The sequence below is a fragment of the Callithrix jacchus genome, chromosome 1 (genome assembly GCF_049354715.1).
Source record: "Callithrix jacchus isolate 240 chromosome 1, calJac240_pri, whole genome shotgun sequence".
NCBI classification, from domain to species: domain Eukaryota; kingdom Metazoa; phylum Chordata; class Mammalia; order Primates; family Cebidae; genus Callithrix; species Callithrix jacchus.
In genome coordinates this window covers 201835515-201859022 of record NC_133502.1, presented here as the reverse complement: position 1 = coordinate 201859022, position 23508 = coordinate 201835515, and the positions used below count along the sequence as shown (strand labels likewise).

The window sequence follows — 23508 nt, the reverse complement described above, 5'->3', positions numbered from 1 at the left end:
ACTACAGACGCGCGCCACCATGCCCAGCTAATTTTTGTATTTTTAGTAGAGATGGTGTTTCACCATGTTGATCAGATGGTCTTGATCTCTTGACCTCGTGATCCACCCGCCTTGGCATCCCAAAGTGCTGGGATTATAGGCGTGAGCCACCGCGCCCAGCCAGCACCCTGTTTTCTAAGCATGGCAGGTAGAGAGCGAGTTCCTGGTTCAAGTGGAGCCATGGACGGGTGACAGGTTTCAGAAGCCAACTGGTGAGAAGAGGCAGTTAACCAGTTTGAATCCTGGCTCCATCACTATCTGTGTGGCCTTGGGCAGGTCGCTCACCTTCCCCAGTTCCAGTGGTAGAATGGGAATATCTATACCTATCAGGGAGAGACGATGTGTATACGTATACACTGGACACTCAATCATCAAACCCATTTCTCTTTCGTTGTGGATGTTCCCAGCAGCTCTCTCGAAAATAAAATGTGCCAGTTCCCAAAATCTGCCCAAGAAAGCTGTGGCTCAGAGAGGGAGGCACTAGCCCAAGGTGACAGTGACTTTGGGCTTAGAACACAGATCTCCTGGCTTCAGGTTCAGGGAACGTAGTCTCTGAGGCTCACTTATCATCTCCAACAGGCGTTTGGCATATACTATGCCCTAGAGCATAGGTGTGTAAGACAGGTGCTGTTGTCCCTGTGTACAGATTAAGAAACAGATTAAATGAATCTCAGGGAGGCCAAGTGACTAAGCACCAGGACACAAAACCAGAACGAAGAGGTCTCGATTTTGAACTCGGATCATCCGCCAGGGCAACGCCCGGAAGCCCCAGGGCGCGCGTGGCTGGGCGCGAGCTCCGCGCGCAGCGGTGGGAATTCCGAGCGGAGTTGGAAGCCGGGCCCGTTCATTTGCATGCTAATACCCAGAATGCTTTTCCCCTGCACACCGCTTCTCTTAATGGAAGCGCTCAGTTTGGAACCGTGGAAAGTTTGGAACACATACTTCGCTCCCTCTTTGCAACTGTGGGAACTTCCCGCCCGCACACGCGGCGCCTGCAGCCTGGGGCTCCGCGCCAGGCGGCCCAACGGCGGCCGCCAGCGCTTCCCCGGCAGGCAAACCTTGGAGTCCAACTCTAGCGCGGTAGTATCCCCGGGCGGGCCGGGGACAAAGCGCCGAGGCCTGGCGGCAGAGCCCATGGCCAGAGCACCCAGCGTCTCACAGGGCTGCGGGGGCAGGGGATGCTCCGAGCTTGGAGAGGCCCGCGGGTGTCCCCGACTCCTCCGGCACCCCCACTTCCCTGAGGGCTCCTGGGGCTCCCTGCCCCGTCCATCGCCCTCATATTGCCTCCCGGAGCCGGTGACTTCACGCTCCCCAGGGACAAAGCTCGTGCTGTGGTTTGGGGGAGAAGCTGGACGCTGGCTTCATCTACCCAGCTCTTCCGGGCGCGTAGCCCGTCAGTTCAGTCAATGTACGGGGTCCAGAAGCAGCTCCCGGGGTTCGGCCTGACTGCGGCCAGGACCCCGGGCCCTCTCTGGTGTTTGAAGCAGGGAGGCGGTCACAGACGACTTCTGGGGATTTCGCGCATGAAAGCGGGGCTCCGAAGCGTGGACGACGCCCGCTCGACCTGCTAGTGCGCATCGCAAGCTGGGGGGCCCGGATCCGCACCCCTCAGTTCCTGCCCCCCCACCCCCACTCGCCGACACTCTCAGCGGGCAGGGGAGGGGCAGTGGGAGCTGGTTTGCTGGCTCGGCGCTACGTTTGCATTGGTCCGGGGGGGCTGAGACTGCAGCCCCCGGCCCCGCGGGCGGGGTGGGGAGGCGGGGGCCGGACGGGGGCTCAGGCTGCTCTAGCATTGGCGGAGCTGGGGAATGGGGAGGGGGGGCAGGAAGCGGGGGGAGCGGAGCTGTGGGGGGGGGTGTATAAATAGGGAAGGGGGGACGTGCATCCTCGGCTTGGTGAGGGGGGGGGCGCTCGGCACAAAGAAAGTGGAAAGTTTGCAGCGCCTGGCGGCCCGGGCTAGGCATCCGGGCGCGCACGTGCAAGGACCGGGGCTCCGGGGGCCCCCATTCCGAGCTCGCCGTTTCTTTTTTTTCTGCAAGCGAGGGGGGGGTGTTGTTGGTATCGCCCCCTCCTTCTCCTCCCCCCAGGGGTGAAAGTGCAAGAGGAAGTGCAGCCGCTGCCATCTTTCCTCCGCTCCGAACACACGGAGCCCGGGGCCGCTGCGCCGCCGCTCCTCCACCGCCTTCTCCCGGCCCGGGGAAGGGCCCACTCTGACGCCGCTGACGCCGCCCGCCCGCTCCAGCCGCCGCCGCCGCCACCGCCCTCCAGGCTCCGAGATCCGGCCCGCGCCGCCGCCCCCGTGCGCGCCCCGCCGCCGCCGCCGCCTTCGCCTTTTGTTTCCTCCGCTCCGGCGCCCCCGCCCCGGCTCGCGCTTTGCAGGGGACGCAGCGCGCGCCCCCAGCGGGCCCGGGAAAAGCCGCGGCGCGCGCGCGCGCCTGCGCGGCGGACCCCTCCTTCTCCTCCTCGCGTGCGCGTGCCCCTCTTGGCTGCGCGCCGGCGCCGCCTGGCGGGCGGGAGGGGAGGTGGCAGGCGCGTTTGCTGGAGGGGCGCACCTCTTTGCTCGCGCACCCCCCCGGAAGGTAGACCGGGAAGGGGAGACGGGCGGGCGGAGAGAAGAGAGCAGCGCGCAGTCCAGCGAGGGGGCGGGGGTTGGCTATGTGTCCGGGGGTGGTGCACCCCGCAGTCTAGACAGTCCGATCCGGGCTGGGGGCGTGTACGCTCAGCGCACCTGCGAGACTATAGAGCCCCGGGCCGGCACGTGTGGGGAGTGTGGACACGTTTGCTGCGCCCCACTTCTCGCTGCCTAGGGGAAGGGAGGGGGCGGGCAGGTGCGGCGGCCGGGCTAGTGGGAGGGGGCGGCGGCCATGGAGCGGGTGAACGACGCTTCTTGCGGCCCGTCGGGCTGTTACACCTACCAGGTGAGCAGACACAGCACTGAGATGCTGCACAACTTGAACCAGCAGCGCAAAAACGGCGGGCGCTTCTGCGACGTGCTCCTGCGGGTAGGCGATGAGAGCTTCCCAGCGCACCGCGCCGTACTGGCCGCCTGCAGCGAGTACTTTGAGTCGGTGTTCAGCGCCCAGTTGGGCGACGGTGGAGCCGCGGACGGGGGTCCGGCTGATGTGGGGGGCGCAACGGCAGCCCCGGGCGGCGGGGCTGGGGGCAGCCGGGAGCTGGAGATGCACACTATCAGCTCCAAGGTATTCGGGGACATTCTGGACTTCGCTTACACATCCCGCATTGTGGTGCGCCTGGAGAGCTTTCCTGAACTCATGACGGCCGCCAAGTTCCTGCTGATGAGGTCGGTTATCGAGATCTGCCAGGAAGTCATCAAACAGTCCAACGTGCAGATCCTGGTACCCCCTGCCCGCGCCGATATCATGCTCTTTCGCCCCCCTGGGACATCGGACTTGGGCTTCCCTTTGGACATGACCAACGGGGCAGCCTTGGCAGCCAACAGCAATGGCATCGCGGGCAGCATGCAGCCAGAGGAGGAGGCAGCTCGGGCGGCTGGTGCAGCCATTGCAGGCCAAGCCTCTTTGCCTGTGTTACCTGGGGTGGACCGTTTGCCCATGGTGGCTGGACCCCTGTCCCCCCAACTTCTGACTTCCCCATTCCCCAGTGTGGCATCCAGTGCCCCTCCCCTGACTGGCAAGCGAGGCCGGGGCCGCCCAAGGAAGGCCAACCTGCTGGACTCAATGTTTGGGTCTCCAGGGGGCCTGAGGGAGGCAGGCATCCTTCCATGCGGCCTGTGTGGGAAGGTGTTCACTGATGCCAACCGGCTCCGGCAGCACGAGGCCCAGCACGGTGTCACCAGCCTCCAGCTGGGCTACATCGACCTTCCACCTCCCAGGCTGGGTGAGAATGGGCTACCCATCTCTGAAGACCCCGACGGCCCCCGAAAGAGGAGCCGGACCAGGAAGCAGGTTGCTTGTGAGATCTGCGGCAAGATCTTCCGTGATGTGTATCATCTCAACCGGCACAAGCTGTCCCACTCTGGGGAGAAGCCCTATTCCTGCCCTGTCTGTGGGCTGCGGTTCAAGAGAAAAGACCGCATGTCCTACCATGTGCGGTCTCATGATGGGTCTGTGGGCAAGCCTTACATCTGCCAGAGCTGTGGGAAAGGCTTCTCCAGGTGAGGAAAGGCCCCCTCTTCCTCCCCTGCTCCCCTGCCACGATGTATCTTAGTCCTGAGAAGGCCCCTGCCAAGATCTGGGGGTGTGGGATTTGTAGGGGGTCACTTGACTTTATAGAGCCGTGCCAGGTTTGGGAAGAGTGATTTAAGGGCCCTTATTTTGAGATGGTATATCCGAGACCTGTTTCCTCTTCCCTCAGGGAAGTTCTTTGACACTAAGTGTGGCCTACTATCTCTCCTGGGGCCAGATTCCTCAGTCCAGAGCCACCGGACCTCACCATTCTTCTCCCTGGGCTCCCTTTGTGTTTCTGGCACCAAGCGTGGGGCCCCCTCTGGGGGCGGGAGACTGGGCTCCTCAGCGACTTCCCCGCTTGAATGGCTGCCGAGGGAGGGACTGGGACAAGTGCATCTGGGACTCCCTACACTCCTGAGGCACCAGATTCCCCAACACAGAACACTGGCCATCCTGATCAGTAGACTCCAGCTATGCCTCTTACACCACCCTGGGATCATGGGACACAGAGCTGGGCATCCAGAGCTACTGCTTACAACCAAAAGCTTTGATCTGCTCCGACCTGCTTGCTGGCTCTAGAGCCTAATGGAGCACACAGAGCCCCTTTATTCTCAGGACGGAAAGAAAGCGGGGCAGGATCTCTGTGCAGGTTCACTTTCTAGTTAGCTTGTTGGGGAACTGAGGACTCGTCTGGGAGCAGAGGGTTGTTTTTTCTCCTAAAAGGCTGGTTTTAACTTGGATTGGAGGACCTTGTGCATGTGAACACAGGGATGGAGAACTCCCTCAGAGGGGCCCCAACCAGGAACCAGTCTTACCAGTCAGGCAGCCCCTGCCCACCTGCTCAGGAGGGCATCTGGCTTACCAGCCCAGCTGGGGACTTAAGGCTCCACTGCTGGCCTCTGGGGACTGAATTCCATCCGGGTGGCATTCATTGGCTGCCCGTGGCGGGAGAGGCTGGGGGAGGGGAATGCTGAGTTTCTAAGGGGCTTTAGTCTGGACAATGAATCACACATACCCCCTCCTGGAAAGGCTGCAGTGAGGCAGCTCTGTCTCATTCTACTGCCACCGCCTTTGGTCCTAGAAATCATTGAGTTTCTGGTGGGGGGAGTTGAGGGGGTGGGGAGACAAGATCAGAGACAAATGCCCACTTCCCTTCCCCCTCCAGAGAAAACCAGGGCAGAGAGTTCTGGGCCTGTGGAGCCAAATCTGGGTGGTGACTTTGTCTTCGTCATGCTGGGGTGGGGGAGAGGGAGTCCTCTCCAGCAGTGAGTGTGTGTACACGTATGCATGTGTGCCTGTGTGGTGAGGTCTGGCCAAGTTTCTAAAGTCCCTCTTGGTTCTCTCTTTTCCAGGCCTGATCACTTGAATGGACATATCAAGCAGGTGCACACTTCTGAGCGGCCTCACAAGTGTCAGGTAGGGGCTGGGCCAGGGCAGAGAGATGGGCTGAAGGAGATGTTGCTGTTCTCATGGTCGCAGTCATGAGCCAGCTGCTGTGTGTGCCGGGGGCCCAGCTGACTGCCCACCGCTTTGCACACCTCCCCTCCTCTGTTCCTCCACCCTCCCTCTGCTTTCTTCCTTTGTTCTTCCCCCAGCCCCGCTTCCCCCACGGCGGATGTTCCCCCTTCCTGGTTGCTTGGTCCTGGTTCCCACCCTGTCTTTGCCTCACTCTATTGCTTGGCTTTCCCTTCCTGGTGTTTGCTGGCTCCTTGGATGGTGGGCCATATCGCACGGATGTTGTGTTGGGAGATGTGGCAGTGCGCTGGGCCTGGCTGTTGGTTCCCAGCAGTTTGTAGGGACTGCAGGTTTTTTTTAAAAGGGCTCCTGGTGGTCCAGCCAACCACTCTTCTCCTTTTCTGACCTGAGTTAGATCTCTTCCTGAGTCCCCTTAGCTTAGGGCACAAGGCAGTGGGGGAGGTCAGAGGTAGGGAGTGGGTGGACCTTTCTCCCACACTGGCATCTGTTTAACCCATCCTGAGCCAGGGTTTCTGGAAGACTGGAGAGCAAGGTAGTCTCCTCTTCTCTTGAGCTCTTTGCAAAATAGCAGGTAGGGAAGGCTGGACCAGATAAGAGTCTCACCCTTGGCTTACCTGCCTGAACAATATCTGGGGGCCCTGCTAGTGCCCAGAAGATTGTTTCCTCTCCTGGCCACTGAGCCTTCCTGTGTAGATAGTGAACACACCTCTGTCTTCTCCTTGGTTATCTCCCTTCTCCTGTGCCAAGTTCCCACCAACTGAGGGCGAGCCATGAGTGTGGGGTGCGCACTACAGCCTCTGATAGGATAACCTACTTCTTCTCCTGGTGGCAAGGGGAGAGGGTTCAGGGAGATCGGCAGGGAGGGATGAATGTGCTGTAAGTAGGGCAGAGCCCCTGGGGGCTAGGCATGGACCGTGTTCACAGGTGCTAGGCTAAGCAGTCTCCTGGAGGAGGATAACCCAGGGTGGGCCTGCTGGGATCTGCCTTTGCCTTGCTGCCTTCTCTCTCTGTCTCTGATTCTCTCATCACAGAGCATACATTCTGACTCAGGTAGTGTGCTGAGCAGCCCGGGCAGAGTAGGAGGAGGAGCCCAGAGGGCAGTGGGGACAAGCCCGGTGGCCTGGGGGGGTAACCTGCACTCTCTGCCCTTTTTCCAGGTGTGGGTTGGGAGCAGCAGCGGCCTGCCGCCCCTGGAACCTCTTCCTAGCGACCTGCCATCATGGGACTTTGCCCAGCCTGCTTTGTGGAGGTCGTCCCATTCAGTTCCTGACACCGCCTTTTCCCTTTCTCTAAAAAAATCATTCCCAGCCCTTGAAAACCTGGGCCCAGCACACTCCAGCAACGCTCTCTTCTGCCCAGCCCCACCAGGATATCTGAGGCAGGGCTGGACCGCCCCAGAGGGCAGCAGGGCCTTTACCCAGTGGCCTGTTGGCTAGCCTCGGCCTCCCTGGAGAGGTTTCACGGTGGAGGGGAACAGGAGTGGCAGCTGGCCTGAGACCCCTGCTTTTGGGAGAGGCTAGCAGGGTTACAGTCCTGCCCACCATGCCCAGCTCCTCCCTGGGTGACTTAGAGTCTTTTCCATCTCAGAGCCCCCAAATGGAGGTAGCAAGGAGCACCTTCCTGGACCCCCCTATAGCATCCAAGTTTCTTTCTTGGGCTCTCTTGTCTTTTCCCCCCTTTCACAGGTGGCACACCTGGGTATCTGTCCTTGCCTGTGTGATTTTGGAGTTTGGTGCCTTCCTGGGAACTAGCCACTAGCTTATCTGCTTCCCCTCCCCTGGTGTCACTTCCCATAGGCCTGGGGTTTCTAGACTGGGGCCTGACCACCCCTCCCCCGACGCCAGGAGTGAGTCCGCCTCCAGAGAAGACTCTGGCACAATTCCAACTAGAGTTAACCCATGCTGCCCTCTGCCCTTCCCACTCAGATCTAGCTCCTGCTTTCATTTCTGGCTAGTGAAGTAGACTTTTGTGTTTTGAGGTTTATTAGCAGGTCTGCTCAGGAACTAAACTAATGAGTAGCTTTATATTGGGCCACCCCAATATATGGCTTTGGGGGCTGATAAAGCAGATGTAGACCCCCTTCCTGGGATCCCATTGGTGTGCCCTTTAGCACCCTGCAGAGTCTGTGGGGTGAACAGGAGTGATGATAAAATTTTTCATTCTAACATTTGAGGCTTTGTGTGTTTTGTCTTGGTCTGTGTCGTAACACTGACATCACTGTCCCTTGGTGTACAAACGCGCTCCTGCTCTGCCCCTCCAACATACACTCTCATAGACCTGCTGGCCCCATCTCCAGCCCCATAGCCAGAACTTCCCTAACAGGGACCCAGCAGGTGAAGACGTGCTGGCTCTCGTGCTCTGGGCTGGCAGCTGGGTGTGCCTGGGCTTGGTTAAACAGCAGGGGCATCTGTCTGGCATGGTGTGGGGATGCTGAAAACATCAGAGGTGAAGAGACATCTCTCTGAGAGTTCATTCCTTGGGCGCCCCACTGGCTAGAACACAGTCTGTACCTCTCATCCCCTTCTGAGGCCAGAGAGAAAGAAAGAGGCCAGTTCCAGAGACTGGTGCCGTAGGGGCAAGAAGCCTCAGGCTTGACAGTGGGATGTCTCCTTGGGGCTTGGCCTAAGTGTCTTTAACGGGCCCAGATGCCCTAGGCACTGCTGGATTTATGAGCTTAGTGGGCTGGACGTTTCCCCCACTTGGAGTTCAACCTGAAGCTGAGGGTCTGCAGCAGTTGAGATCTCCTTCCTAGCTTTCACTGGCTCGACTTCTTGAGGGCTGGTTAGAGAAGGATGAATTGAGATGGGCATATGCTCAAGAAGAAGGGGGCCAGAAATGCCTAGAGAGCTGGACCTTAATGCATTGCCCTTACGAGTTTTCCAGGGCTGTGGGAGAAGGCTGCTTCAGACTACCCTTGAGGCTTCCAGAGTTCAGGGGCCACCAAGGGTGGGGGTGTGCACTAGTGCCCTTGGTACCATTTGGGCCCCATTCCCAAGCTGCTCAATCCTTAGGAAGAAAAGCTTCAGGAAATCTATGAAGGCAGCAAGACTGGGGCTCAGTGTTGAGTGGTGATGACCTGCACTCAGGGAGACTGGGCCATGACCTGGCAGGCATGGCCCCTAACTACAGTAGGGTGTCTAAGCACAGGGCTGCGGGCAGGGCAGCTCTTCTGAGTGCCACAGGCAGTCACAGCATTCTGCCCCTGGCTCATTCTCTTCACATCAGCCTCCCTCTGTCTTCTCTCTATCTCTAGGACAAAGAATGCTTTTCTCCTGAGGCCCCAGCATGGAAGTTCTGGATGTTCCCTTTGAGATCTGTCTCCTTCCACCCCTTCTCTCCTGGGTTGTGTAACCAAGCTCTTTCATATTCTGTGTTGTCTGAACTTACACTGTGCCTAGACTTTGGACTTTCACAGGATCCCCAGAAAACCTGGGGACTGCAGCCACAGAGGGTCAATCCTGGCACAGAGAAGCCAACAATCACTTTAGCTTGGTTTTGTAACACAGGGAAAGCTTTTGTCATGTTTGTGTTTTTTCCCCCAGCAGCAGATTTACATTCCTAATTCTGTTTGCTCAGGCAAAAGTTAGCTTTCATTCCTTGAGAGATAATCAGTGGAGGACAGGGTGGGGGAAGCCAGCCCAGTCTGAGATTTTACTTTTGCTTAGCTAATCTCCAAATGGATAAGCCACTTGTGGATAATTGAAGTTTGGCTATCCATCATCTTTAGGTAGCAAAGCATGACAGGCAAAGCCTTTAGATGAAGATCCCAAAAGAAGGTTGGCAAGAGAAACCAGGCATCTCTTTCCTATCCCTCTTGTGACTCCCTCTCCTAGGGACCGTGGAAGACAGAATCCTGAATGTGCTTTCAGCCCCTGCCTCAGCCTCCCAAGTAGCTGGGACTGTAACCATCCGCCACTACGGCAAGCTAATTTTTTTGTATTTTAGTAGAGATCGGGTTTTACCATGTTGGCTAGGCTGGTCTCAAACTCCTGACCTTGTGATCTGCCCACTTCGGCCTCCCAAAATGCTGGGATTACAGGTGTGAGCCACCGCACCTGGCCTTAGTCTCATTTTCTTACAATTGATCCACTTTTTCCTGTGAGTTCTGAGGCTTAGAACATAGCCTCTCTCACCGTTGGAGGGGTGATCTTTGGGTCACTGCCTGGCAAAGCTAACTCTTGTCCCCAAATAAACCAACAGGTGCACCTCTCTTTCCTGGGGTGGAGTGTTTATGTAGCCCTGCCCTGGTTTACTGATTATAGACTGCTGGGCTGTGTAGAAGCTCTGAGTGTTTTCTGCTACTGTGGCCTGTTGCTGGGTCACGAGGTCCTTGGCTGGGGTGGGGCCCACCTGTGGCCATGAGAGCAAGCATCCATGGTGCTTTCTTCTTTTTTTTTTTGAGAAGTCTCGCTCTGTCACCCAGGCTGGAGTACAGTGGTGTGATCTTGGCTCACGGCAACATCTGTCTCCTGGGTTCAAGCATTTCTCTGCCTTAGCCTCCCAGGTAGCTGGGATTATAGATGCCTGCCACCATGCTTGGCTAGTTTTTATATTTTTAGTAGAGACAGGGTTTCACTATCTTGCCCAGGCTGGTCTCAAACTCCTGACCTTGTGATACATCCGCCTCGGCCTCCCAAAGTGCTGGGATTACAGGTGTGAGACACTGCGCCTGGCCCATGGTGCTTTCTAACTCACCTACATGCTGAAATTTCCTTGCACAGATCTGTTCAATGTTCCCTTTTAAGCGTCCTGGCTGCCAAGTACTATACACGGTGTTATAAAGTATGAGCACCTTTCACTCTCCAGAAGCTCCCTCTCCTGAATCTGGAGATGGTAAGAGCACAGCTGTGGGACAGGTTCTTAGTCCAGCTGTCTCATATCCTCTCAGGGCCTCCACTGGCCCAGCCGTGAACTGGGAGGGATCAGAATATCCCTGGGTGGCCAGGAGGATTGGTAGAGTATTAGCCTGGCTGTGGTGAGGGTGGTTGTGCTAGACTTTATCTAGTAGCTGAGTCTTGTGTTTTAGGCAAGTTCACCTTCTAAAGTTAGTTGCCTCATTTGTGATATGAATACACTGAATATATAAAACAGATAAAAGCAGTATTTCATTGCTACAAATTCAACTCAAATGTGTAATGTTTACTTAAAAAGACATTGACAGAAGAGCTAGGTAAGGCTGTGCTAACGTATACAGATATCTGGGACTGGGGTGGTAAACAGTGGTGTCTTCCACCTTTGACAGCAAAGCGAGAAAGCGTTTGTTTCTCACTTTGGTTGTACCTTGAGGAGATAGCTGTCTGTTTGTGGTGACAGTGTTCAGACCCTTACCTTGAACTCTCAGGTTCTCAGGATGTGCTTCTGTTAAAGAGAGATGGCAGGGGCAGTTCCATTCTAGCACAAGGTAGTCTTCAGGGGGTTACCATTTGATCTGTAACTCATTTAAAGGTGCATGTTGCTTTCTCTTACAGTTCTATAAACCATAAACACACACATAGAAAAAAAGAAGTGAGTCAAAATTGACTAGAACCCCTGAAACATCTCCCTGGTACCAAAATAGCTTGAAAGCCAACAGATACGTCTCTTCTCAGGGCTTTCCCCATATTCTGTGACCCCCGCCACGGCTGGAATGCCTTTGTAAGCTCCAGCTGAGGAAGGGATGTTGTTGAGGACTGATCACTGATACTAAGTCAGGTCCTCAGGTACCGGAAATCCTGCCAGCCTGGGTCCTTTCAGGGTGCTGGTTCTGATCTTCAGCTCCTGACTCATCCAGCCTGGGGACCTGGCTCTGAGTTGGTGCTCAGCTCACACCACAGCTTTCCAAAGCCACACTGTCTTGGAGGGTGATCACACAGCTTGCCTCAGAGGGCTGCCATCAGGATGGGTTGCATGAGATAAGTGCCTCTAAAAGGCTGAGCATGGTGCCTGTCTGGCACACAATGTATCATCATCTTTGCTGTCACCAGTACTTCCCAGCTTAATGTTTCACAAACACTTTTTTTGAGTGGAGTTTTGCTTGTTGCCCAGGCTAGAGTGCAATGGCATGATCTCAGCTCACTGCATCCTCCGCCTCCTGGGTTCAAGAGATTCTCCTGCCTCTGCTTTCCGAGTAGCTGGGATTATAGCCATGCACCACCACTGCCGGCTAATTTTGTATTTTTAGTAGAGATGAGGTTTCACCACGTTGCCATGTTGGCCAAGCTGGTCTTGAACTTCTGGCCTCGGGTGATCCTGCCAACTTGCCCTCCCAAAGTGCTGGGATTACAGGTGTGAGCCACGGTGCCCGGCCAATTTTTTTTTTGGGACAGAGTGTCACTTTGTTGCGCAGACTAGAGTGTAGTGGCACAATCTCAGTTTACTGCAACCTGCACCTCCTGGGTTTGAGTGATTCTCCTGCCTCAGCTTCCTGAGTATAGCTGGGATTAACAGGCATCTGCCACAATACCTGGCTAAATTTTTTGTATATTTAGTAGAGACAGTGTTTCACCATGTTGGCCAGGCTGCTCTTGAACTCCTGACCTCAGGTGATCCACCCACCTCAGCCTCCCAAAGTGCTGGGATTACAAGGGTGAGTCACCTCGCCTGGCCCACAAACGCTCTTGAAGCCTCCGGCCCTTGTTCTGTATGCTAATTCTCATGTCGTCAGAATTGCCACTATCTTTTGTTTAGTTTTTTGAAATGGACTCTAGCTCTGTTGCCCAGGCTGGAGTACAGTGGCACAGTCTCGGCTCACTGCAACCTTTGCCTCCTGGCTTCAAGTGATTCTCCTGCCTCAGCCTCCCAAGTAGCTTGGATTACAGGTACCCAGCACCACGCCCAGCTAATTTTTGTATTTTTAATAGAGATGGGATTTGACTGTATTGGCCACGATGGTCTTGAACTCCTGAACTTGTGATCCACCCGCCTCAGCCTCCCAAAGTGCTGGGATTAAAAGCATGAGCCCCTGCACCCAGCTGCCACTGTCATTTTATGGGCTGCTTTTTAAATTAAAACTCACGAAAATATTATGAAGAATTATCTCTGTGTTTTGTCCTGCCTTTCCTTTCCATTTCCTTGGCCAAGATTAATGTCACTTTTGAATAAAATGAATAAATAGAATTCTTTGCATAAAACAACTAGGGAAAACCCAGGGATAGAGAACAGGAAGGCTGGTTTATATGCCAATAACTCATCTGTAAGTTCATGTAAATGTAATTCTGTGCATTACAGTCAATGTACCTAAAGTCAATTCTCAATGTCTAAGGATGAGCAAATGTATAACTCTTCATTGTGTAGAGGGGTGTAGAACTTAGCTTGCCATGTCCTGGGCACATTTCCAGTAGTCATTTAGTTAGTACCAGTGATTTCCACTCAAGTGTCCTGTAAGGAGGCACCATGAGAAATAAGAAAAGCTGCTTGGAATTCTGGGTAGAGAACCTGAGCCAAACTCTAAAGCTCTCTTTATAAAGGGAGGTCATGTGATGGCCAGAAATTGCTCTTGCTTCATGGTGCACTTGGTGGGGAGTCAGGTGTGGTGTGCTGGGTTTCACCTCATCCTGTTTTCTTTTCTGCCTTCAGACTTGCAACGCTTCTTTTGCCACCCGAGACCGTCTGCGCTCCCACCTGGCCTGTCATGAAGACAAGGTGCCCTGCCAGGTGTGTGGGAAGTACTTGCGGGCAGCATACATGGCAGACCACCTGAAGAAGCACAGTGAGGGGCCCAGCAACTTCTGCAGTATCTGTAACCGAGGTAATAAGCCCACTGTTTCCTCACTTCCAGTGGATGGGCCTGAGCTTGTATGGGAGGTCTAGGGGTGTCTTGATGACCCTGCCTCAGACTCCACACAGCCCTTCCCTTCCCACTGAATGATAAATACCTTCATCACCCAGCTAGCTGTTTGCAACCCCTTACTTCCCAAGCTTGGAGTGCTTAGAATGGGAGGTCCCAAGAGACCAGCAGGTTGGAATGGAAGGAGAGAAGTTCTTCCCAAGCTTGGGCCCATAACTCCCACCTGCTACTCAGGTGGCAGGATGGATGCATTTAGCAGACACCACTGAACTACTGAGGTTGGTTGGGGTGTTAATAGGTCCCAAAGTGGGAGAAAAAGAGGTCAGTCCGGCTTGAGAGCTTTTGTTGCTGGTTGATTCACTGGCATATGAAATTCAGCAGCCAGGGAAGGAGGCTGAGTCTGGAGATAAACAAGGAGCAGTCATTTGCTAGCACAGGTGGTCAGAAGAGAGCCCAAACTCAGGTAGATTGTGGCCTTGATGAGAGAGGAAAGTGGAAGGTACTTTGAACAGGGCAGTGTGCTTGAGGACAAGGTGGGTCTAGGTAGTGTCCAACTCTGTGGCAGTGGTGTCGTGTTGGGTGAAGTCAAGCCTGTCCCCAAGGTTCTGCCAGGTCTAGTTGGCCGTTGGAAGTGCTAGATGTTTGTGTTTGGCAAGCACAGCATCAGTGGAGGCTTGTGCTGTGTCTGTGCTAAAGGAGGTCGGAGTAGCTGTCTGAACATGAGGAAGCTTCTGCATGGTGTGCATTGCTTTGGCCAGGTGGGGAGGTTGCTGGGATATCCTTATCTCCTGGGGCATTTTTGCTTGTCCCAGTGCTTCTCAGAGCCTGGGGTATGGCTTAGTGGGTTGAGTACTGAACCAGGAATCAAGAGACCCAGGGTTTTGTCTCAGCCTCTCACTAGGTGGCCTTGAGTTCTCCCATTCCTCTCTAAGCTTCAGTTTCTTCATCTCTCAAATGGGGTTAAGAATACCCTCCCTTTCCACCTCACAGGGTTATTATGAGGATCCCAAGAGACAAGGTAGGTGAAAGGAGCTGCACACTTCGGAGGCCCTATCCTTGCACTTTGTAACAATGTTGGGAAAGACATGCTTGTTGACACTCTGGGTTGGACCAGGCACAACACTCCTGCAGGCCTTGGTGGAATCGTTGGGTGCCTGTGCTGTGTTCATGTGCTCTGAGGTCCATGGTGGAAGGAGATTGCTGAGTAGCTGGGTGTTCTTGGTGTCCTGGAACTGGGTCCCTCTTTGCAGCTTCATACCTGGGGTTTGTACCACCAGGACACCTGCAGGGAGGTATTAGTAAAGGCCTTTTAAGCTGTCTGTTCTGTTTTCTGACATGTCAGTAGAGCCCATTTCTGACCGGAGCTTCCTCCAGGTTGCAGGTGGTGGGCTTGCACATGTAGGGAGAGTTACCAGGCTGTGGCTGACTGTATTGACTGAGGCTGCCCCGGCCCTAGATGTTGTTTCTTGTCTTGCTTCATCCTAACCTGGTTTCGTGACAGCTCCCCCAGATAACTCAAAACTTGCTGGAACAGGGATTTTGCCAAGTTTTCAATGTGGAAGTTCCCAGTCTGAGAACTGGGGTCAGAGACCAGAGGCTGAAAACTGTTGAGTGGAGAAGGGTGCTCATGATAAAACTTAGAAAGCCCAGCCCAGATGGTGGAGTAGGGCAGGAACTGGGCAGGAGACCCAGGCCACAGCCCTTGGGAGTCCAGCTCAGGAGGAAAGAAGAACTGAGGCAGCAGGGATAGTGGGAAAGTTGGCCCAGTTAGGAGGCAGCTGATGTCGCAAAGCCAACACTATTGTATGTCAGGATTTCTTTTCTAAGGGCTGGTAAAGAGAACTTGGGCAACAGCCATAAGCTACATGACTGGAATGGAGAATCTAGAAGAGTAAACCAGAGTCTACTTTTTCTCAGAAAAGCCAAGACTGGATCTGATCACAGGCCAAACATCTTTGGTCCCAGAGCCAGAGTGGGAAGTCCCTTTCCTGCAAGAAGACTAAAGAAGGTTCTGGTCCAACCCATGCTGGGTACTCAGAAGGAAGATAAAACAATTGCAGTTTTTATCAGAAGAGGAGGAGCTGGATTCTACTCCTGGACTCATTCCTTGGGCAGAAACAAGAGACAAAAAAAAAAAAAAAAAAAGGAAGAGGATAAAGTTCTTTCTGAGCACCAAAAACGTTGAGATGAAGACATTGGAATCAGAATGCAGAGAGCTCTGTGTCCTCCTTTGCCCTGCTGCCACCAAGCCTTTACCTATAAGAGGAGTTGCACGAATAAATGAATGTTCTTATCTCTCTGCATGCGTTCAAGCAAAGGCTAAATGTCAGCCAGCTGATTAGAACAGTTATGATTGAATCAGGTGAACTTCCAGGTGCCTTCAGATCCTTCAGTCCCAACAATTCTTAGTTGCCTTGAGTATCTACCTATAGATCTGTCTTTTTCAGTCTTTCCCACAAAAACGACTCCTGGCTGTGAAGAATGGGAAAGAAGGAAGGCAGCCTGACTCCTGCAGCCTCACATGTGAGTCAGATGCAAGTTAATGAGCGACAGATAACTCTGGCTTTGTCATACAGACATATCAGGATGTGTATGATACTATTTGTAGAGGAAGATCATTTGCAGTAGAGGGAATATTATGGCTAGAAAAGCTTGTTCCCTCATTTTCGAGTTGAGGAAATCAGTTGAGTTTAACAGTTGAAAAGGAGAAGGTCCTGGCTGGTCACCATGATTTTCTTCCTTTAAAATTTCTGTAGCAGGATCTTTGTATATATGCCTATGTGTTGGTATGGGCAAGAGGAATATATTATCAGGAACCTGCCTTTGACAGAGACATTTGGATGCAAACATCATTGACTGGAAAGGTAGAGGAAGCCTTCTCCCATCAGAGGTAAGCACACAAGTGGATGGATGCAGAGAACCTGCCGTTCTCCTGATCTCAGATAAAGCTATGTAGGCCCACTCCGACACAGTGCAGTTGGGGATGGCCTCTTCAGGGATTGGACAAGGAGAAAGCAGTCCCCAAACTCCTGCATGGATGTAGACTCTGCCATAAGATGATTTGCTTCTGAAATGCCAAGTGCAGGCACACCGGCAAGAAAATGCAACTGAGGAGCAGTGGCCTTTTGCTAATAAGCCTGTCGTCTCTGGAGTGAAAGGGCCTGTGGCTTCTTGGTTGTAGTGGCAGTCACATGTGTGCTCAGCATCTCCATTGCGAGGATGGCTGGATCAAGCTGCCTCTTTGGCTCTTGGTTAATCAGTGGTGAATGGGTGGGTAAGTTTAGAATTCCGGCTAAATATGTCTGGCTTCAAAGATGTATTCTGCTCAGAAACTCAGCTTCTGTTTCATCCTAACACTTGGCTGCTGAGTTGCTCTGTGTTTAAATTCTAGGCTTTAAGTGGCAGCTGTGGATCCACTCCTACCACTCCGCCATGTGGTTTTGCTATAGATAGTACAGTCTGCAGCTGGGGTAAAGTCAAGAGGACTCAGCCACGTGTTTCTCAAACTGTTTTTCAGGAAAACTCAGCAAGTTTTTTTTGAGACCAAGTTTCACTCTTGTTGCCCAGGCTGGAGTGCAATGGTGCGATCTTGGCTCACCGCAACCACCGCCTCTCGGGTTCAAGTGATTCTCCTGCCTCAGCCTCCTGTGTAGCTGGGACTACAGGCATACACCACCACACCCAGCTAATTTTGTATTTTTAGTAGAGACAGGGTTTCTCCATGTTGGTCAGGCTGGTCTTGAACTCCTGACCTCAGGTGATCGACCCACCTAGGCCTCCAAAGTGGTAGGATTACAAGCGTGAGCCACCGGGCCTAGCTGAACTCAGCAAGTTTTAATTGAGCATCTGCTGTGTTCTCCTGGTATAGCTCTCCCAGTAAGGAGTAAACATAATAATTCCTGGTACTCTCCCACTCCTTTCTGTCCCCTTTGATTGCAACGGACCTGCTCTGGTTCTTCTTGCTAATTTAGAGGCCTCACAAGGGATTAAAAACCAAAGGAAAAAATTCCCTTCTAAAGTGGTATCGTCATATTACCAGAAAGTTCTGATATCTTGTGCTGATTGATGGGAGCCATTGTCCCCTGGTTCTGCTTTGTTTTGCGGGGACTCCATAGTACCACCCCAAGGGGCAGGGCTAAGAGCCTCTCTCCCATTAACCTTGTCTCCTCACTCCTGACTACAGCCTCCCTCTTAGGGACATCTACATGGGACCCTCTTAGACTAATCTGTACCCGTGATCAGCCTTAGGCAGACCACTTCGGTCATGGCACAGGACTATTTGTTCTACTGGGCAGGGCAGGACACTAGCATCTGGTCTAGACAGATCTTTGAAGTAGCTGTATTGGGAAAGGAAAGAAAATTGGCCCAATCCCACATTTCCCTTCAGAACCACTAACTGCTGTCAGAGGAGTACTTGTTAAATAAAGTTCCCGCAGCCCAGCCCTGTTTTTCCAGCAGCTTCCATTCTAACCTACCATTATGGCAGAAGAATACATAAGTATAAATGGTGATAATGAAACTTATTGCAAAAGTCCACTGGATGTTTCTAGGGCTCAGGGCTAAGACACAGGAACCAATAACCCATTTATGTTGGAAGCTGCAAATTTTTTTTGTGAAAATCAGACCCTGACTTGCTCAAGATCACGCTTGAGCAGTAGGATATAAATTAACTCCTACAGGGTTAGGGTTCCAATAATGGAACATGAGACATAAGTGGGTTAAAGCATCTGCCCAGTAGGTAAGGGCCAAATTCTGGTGGCACATGATCCTGGGGTTGGACTCTAGGCTCTGTACTTAGTAGCTATATGTGTGACCAGGTTACTTAACCTCACCAAGCCTCTTATTTCTTCATCTGTGAAATGGGCATAATAGTGATCTGTAGCACATAGGGTGTTGGGCAAATTCTGTAGAATAGTGCATGTGGTGTGCTGGGCCCTGGTGTGCCATCAGCATTTGCTAAAGGTAAACCTTTATTACAGTTTCAGTGGCATTCAAAATGCCATGCCATTTCAGACTTTTTAAAAACAAATCTCGTGCAGATATTACATAGTACTCTTCAGCCTCTGACCGTTTAGCAGTGGATCTGTTATCCTGTGACTGTGTAATTTTAAAAGTGAATGGAAACACCTGATAATGAGTTGACCTGATCTGAAGTGGATTAAAGGGACACTGTCAGGGCACTGGCACCCTAAGTGGGCCTTATACTAAAAAGCTTCAGTTCCTGCTAAAGGCACCTTCTGATCCTTGACCACAGTGGGGTTCGATGGCATACCTCCTTCCTGTGAAATCCGACACAAAATCCTTTTATCAGCCTGCCTGATCTGTATCCTTGGACTCATGGCTGCTGTGGAAATTGGCCCAAGATCTCTTCGTGGCTCAAACTGACCGAAGCATATGAGAGGTGGGCTGGAATAGTCCCAAGACGGCTGGATTGTCCTTCCCCCAAAATAAAGACAAAGATCATTCCTGTTTCTTCCGTACGTGAACCTGGTGGATGCTCCAAAATCAAACCAAAACACTACCATGAATAAGAGATGACTGCACCCCTTTGATACAACTTCCTATTTTTGTCTTTGTTCTTCAAAAGATCTAAACATTTACTAAATCCTGTTATGCTGAAGGTGGGGAAGTTAGAAAAATAGAACATCTCCTGACAGGTAGAAGATGGGATCCCTGGAGGCGTTCCTTTGGGATTCATTTTACCTCCATCTCGTTTGTTGTCCAGTTTCCTTTTACAAGGATTAAGCAGGCATCCTGCTGGCTAGAATCCTGTGGCTTCCCTGGAGCCTCAAATTCTTGTCTAACCACATTTCTAGTCATGGTTCCTGCAGGAGACATTCACTCAAACCACCTGTTACTGAGGCATCAAGCAAGCCGAGAGGCAGTGGGCCTCTGGCCCTAGCAGGAGCAGGATCTCAGGCCATCCCACCAGGCGGCCAGCCTAGGCTTCTCACCGCAGGCTTGCAGAGTGGGCTCTGAAGAGAAACCGATTTGTGGACAGTGTCACCCTCCATCCTGAGCCACATGGCTCATGTGGTTGCAGCCATTTTTGAGCCAAGGAGGGGGCCCCCTCTAGGTGCAGCTGAACTGGGAATGCTAGCCAGAGCGGCCAGAGGAGAGGCGTTGGGGAAGGAGAGAGGTATCTCTTGCTGGCCTCGGGATCTCATCTCCTTTTGTCTTGTTTAGGTTTCTCCTCTGCCTCCTACTTAAAGGTCCATGTTAAAACCCACCACGGTGTTCCCCTTCCCCAGGTCTCCAGGCACCAGGAGCCCATCCTGAATGGGGGAGCAGCGTTCCACTGCGCCAGGACCTATGGCAACAAAGGCAAGCGACCCCTTGCTCTGCACTTTGCTTCTCTGCGCAGACTGTGTTTTGGGGGCGCTGGGCTGGGCGTGGGGAGGCGGGAAGGCTGCCGGCTTTATGGCTGCCTTGAGGAGGTTCAGAGATCTCAGTGGCAGTGGCCTCCAGGACAAAAGTCACAGTGGGTATCCCACTTGAAGGCAGTGAGTGAGGCTTTAGGGCACTGCCAAGATCCAGCCTCCGCCTCCTCTTCCCCAGCCCTCCTCCCTTCCTCCTGGCCAGCCCTCACCGTCTGGAGCCCTGCAGGGATACCCCAGGCCCTGGGCAGAAGAAGAGCCCTGCATGATGAGTCACTCTGGGCCTGTCCACTGCCTGTTGCCCTTTAGGATGGTGTGGAACTGCGGCTGAATGCTTTCTCCTCTTTTGACCCAGTGGGCTGGTGGGAGCCAATGTCTGGCTTCTCTCATAATAGGGGTGATTGGTTGCTGTCAGTGGTCCTTTCCAGAGAGCCTCTGGCTGTGGTTATGAGACGCATGGAAATAATGAGCTATCTGACTCCTCTGACTTGGGAGTTGGTTTGTGGAGAGCTCCCCAGGCGTACCTTCACTTGTTGATTCAGGTTGTTTTGTGGTATGTCATATTGTCGTTGCCTTGGGGATGAGGCCAGGGGCTTGGAAGATGGTAGAAACAGCAGAGATGGCATGCTCCATGCTCCCATCACAGACTTCCCTTCCCGGCATGGCTCTCTGGACCCAGGCAGGAAGCTGCTGATTGGTGGAGGACTCCAGTGTGGGCCAGGCAAGGCAGAGCAGCCAGGGTTGTCTCTTGGCCCAGCTTGTCTGGGGCCTAGGGTGGGGACACCCAGCCGACTGAGATGTTCAGAGTTCCTTTCAATCTCTATGCTTCGGCTGACTGGCCCTGGAAGGGCTTTGGCAGAAGGAAGGCAGTAAGGGCAGGGCTTGTGTTTGCAGCATTAGGAGAAGGATTGGCTTCTGTCTGAGCCATTGATGGGGTCTACCCAGATTGAGGACCTCAGGGCTCTGGTTCTGCCTTCCTTGCTAGGGGGTAGCTAGTCTGGTGTAGGAGACAAGGCCACTGTTACACTGGTTTGGCATCATCAGAATACCAGTTTTACTCCTAGAGGCACCCAAAAGAGTGCCTAGGAGTTGGGGGTCTTTAAGTTGTTCTGGGCAGCAGTAGTACAGGTGCCCTGTCTGTATCCCTTCCTTGAAGCAGGCTGAGATGATGGTGAGCAGTATATGTGCAGCTGCATGAAGAATTTACGGCAAGGGAGGCTGGTGGCCCTAGGGCCCTGCCATTTTAGCCCTGTAGCCCTGTAGGCACTCCAAGCTCCCAGACTGACCAGTTGACCCTCTGTGGGTTCTGCCAGGGTGGTGGCTGGCCAATGGCTGCCCTCCACAGGTCTGTGAGCTGGCCCCTCATGACCCCTCCAGGAGGGTGCATCTCCAGAGCCTGGCCTCATCTCTCTCCTGTATTTTGTTTTTTTGTAGAAGGCCAGAAATGCTCACATCAGGATCCGATTGAGAGCTCTGACTCCTATGGTGACCTCTCAGATGCCAGCGATCTGAAGACGCCGGAGAAGCAGAGTGCCAATGGCTCTTTCTCCTGCGACATGGCAGTCCCCAAAAACAAAATGGAGTCTGATGGGGAGAAGAAGTACCCATGCCCTGAATGTGGGAGCTTCTTCCGCTCTAAGTCCTACTTGAACAAACACATCCAGAAGGTGCATGTCCGGGCTCTCGGGGGCCCCTTGGGGGACCTGGGCCCTGCCCTTGGCTCACCTTTTTCTCCTCAGCAGAACATGTCTCTCCTTGAGTCCTTTGGGTTTCAGATTGTTCAGTCGGCATTTGCGTCATCTTTAGTAGATCCTGAGGTTGACCAGCAGCCCATGGGGCCTGAAGGGAAATGAGGCAACTGCTCTGTTCCCATGGAAACAGCCATTTGGGGACTGTTGGGAAATGCTGTGAATGCGGAGGGAAGTGATGTCTTTGGGTTCTGTAGCTGAGAGATTTTAATTCATTTTTAACTACCCCCCAACCCTACCCCAACTGCTCCACCACCCATTCTCCCAGTGGTCTTTAGAAATAGATTGTCATCTGATATTCTGCAGAAATATCAATGAGACCCAGTATGGGAAAAGGGCAGAAAACACTACATAGGCCTCCAGGGCAAAACCAGTCCCAGTTTCTCTAATGGGCAGAAGCTGGAATTCCTGGTGCTCAATTCTTAGTAACCCCAATCCTATACCCAAATCTACAGTATTCTGGGACCTCAGTGATTTTGGTCCTCTCCCACTTCTCTAACTCCTCATTCCCCCTTCCCATATCCTTCAAAAGAACCACACTAGGGTCTCCACTCACTTAAACAATGCTGATGCCCAACTGTTTTTAAGGAAGCCAGAAGCCTTCAGCATCCATGGACCATGGGGTGAGTGTCCTCTGAGAGCCCCCCTGAGCTCAGCCCTTTCTGAGCCCTGCTTAGAGGCAAGCATTTTCACTGCTAGGACAAGCTCAGCTATTGAGGACACCCCCACCCCAAATTTCAGTTCTTACGTGATTTTAACCATTCAACTTGCTGTTGGGTTTTAATTCTCTAATTATTATTATTATTATTGTTATTATTTTTTAGGACCAGTTGTAGTGAATTGCTACTGAAAGCTATCCCAGGTGATACAGAGCTCTTTGTAAACCGCAGTCACACATTAGGGTTAGTATTAAACTTTGTTTAGATGTACCATAATTAACTTGGCTAGTTGATTGTTTGAAGTCTATGGAAGAAATAGTTTTATGCAAAATTTAAAAAAATGCCAGTCTGGTCAGGGAAGTAGGGGGTTTCAATGCTGTTGGGAGCCAGGGAGGTAGGAGAGCCAGCAGGCAGGGACAATGTGTACCTCAGTTGTGTCACATGTGAGCAAGCCCACGTTGACCTTGTGATGTGAATTGATCTGATCAGACTGTATTAAAAATGTTAGTACATTACTCTCCCTGCTCCCTTGAGTCCAGTTTTTCAGCTGTGGGATCTTTGGGACACAGAGGTGGGCAGTCTATACCCCAGCACCTGGGGTAGGAGTGGGAGCCCAGGAGACCCCTTTTCCACTTCATTGTACTAGTTCCACTGGGATTGACAGGTGGAGAGTCGCACTGAAGACTTAGAATGCCAGAATTCACCCAGTTTTTCAACAAATATTCACTGCTTGTCTTCACTGCTTGTATGCCAGGCATGGTTTTATGCTCTTGGGATATAGTGGTGAACAAGACACTGCTGTGAGGGTTAATGGGAGAGATAGACAATTTAAATATGAATTCATATAATGAGAAGTGTAAGGAGAAAAACTGGGCAAGGTGAGGAGACAGTGACAGCAGTGGGGTGAGTAGGGTGGACCAGGGAGGTATGAAGTGGGGTGGGGCTCTGGGAGAAAAGACTTATAGAGGGGATCTGACATAGCCTACCCACCTATCATCTGAGGAGGGACATGAGCAGGGACTCCTCATGGCCAAGGGGCTTTAAGAAGCTCACCAACTTGTCTCCCCCGCCATGTTATCCACCTGATGTTAAGTAAAAGGTTGGTGCACGTTAGTGTTGAGTGTGTGAAGGAAAGAAGGAAATAACAACAAACAGAAAGCAAGAAGCAAGCACAATGGATAATTAATGGGAATAAGAATGAGGAAAAAAGGGGACAGGCCAGCTGGGCCTGGCGGCACACGCCTGTAATCCCAGCACTTTGGGAGGCTGAAATGGGTGGATCACTTGAGGTCAGGA

The 23508-nt window shown here is 52.8% G+C and overlaps 2 protein-coding genes across 5 annotated transcripts; one reads left to right on the top strand and one right to left on the bottom strand.

Annotated features, from left to right (window-relative positions):
* Positions 1-314: 314 nt before the first annotated feature.
* Positions 315-1318, bottom strand: LOC103796618 (uncharacterized). The gene has a single exon (XM_078338706.1). It carries the CDS (start codon positions 1173-1175, stop codon positions 780-782), a length of 396 nt encoding a protein of 131 aa, XP_078194832.1. The 5' UTR covers positions 1176-1318; the 3' UTR covers positions 315-779.
* An 839-nt stretch (positions 1319-2157) lies between these two features.
* Positions 2158-22727, top strand: PATZ1 (POZ/BTB and AT hook containing zinc finger 1). 4 transcript variants are annotated; one of them, XM_035269835.3, is made up of 5 exons: positions 2158-4174; positions 5540-5603; positions 13218-13389; positions 19680-19752; positions 21240-22727. In XM_035269835.3, the coding sequence occupies exons 1-5, from the start codon at positions 2904-2906 to the stop codon at positions 21271-21273; spliced, it is 1614 nt and encodes a 537-aa protein (XP_035125726.1). In that variant the 5' UTR covers positions 2158-2903; the 3' UTR covers positions 21274-22727. The 4 variants fall into 4 exon arrangements, with proteins under 4 accessions (XP_035125726.1, XP_035125721.1, XP_035125723.1 ...); XM_035269830.3 differs by having other exon boundaries at positions 19615-19752; XM_035269832.3 differs by lacking the exon at positions 19680-19752.
* The last annotated feature ends 781 nt before the right edge of the window (positions 22728-23508 follow it).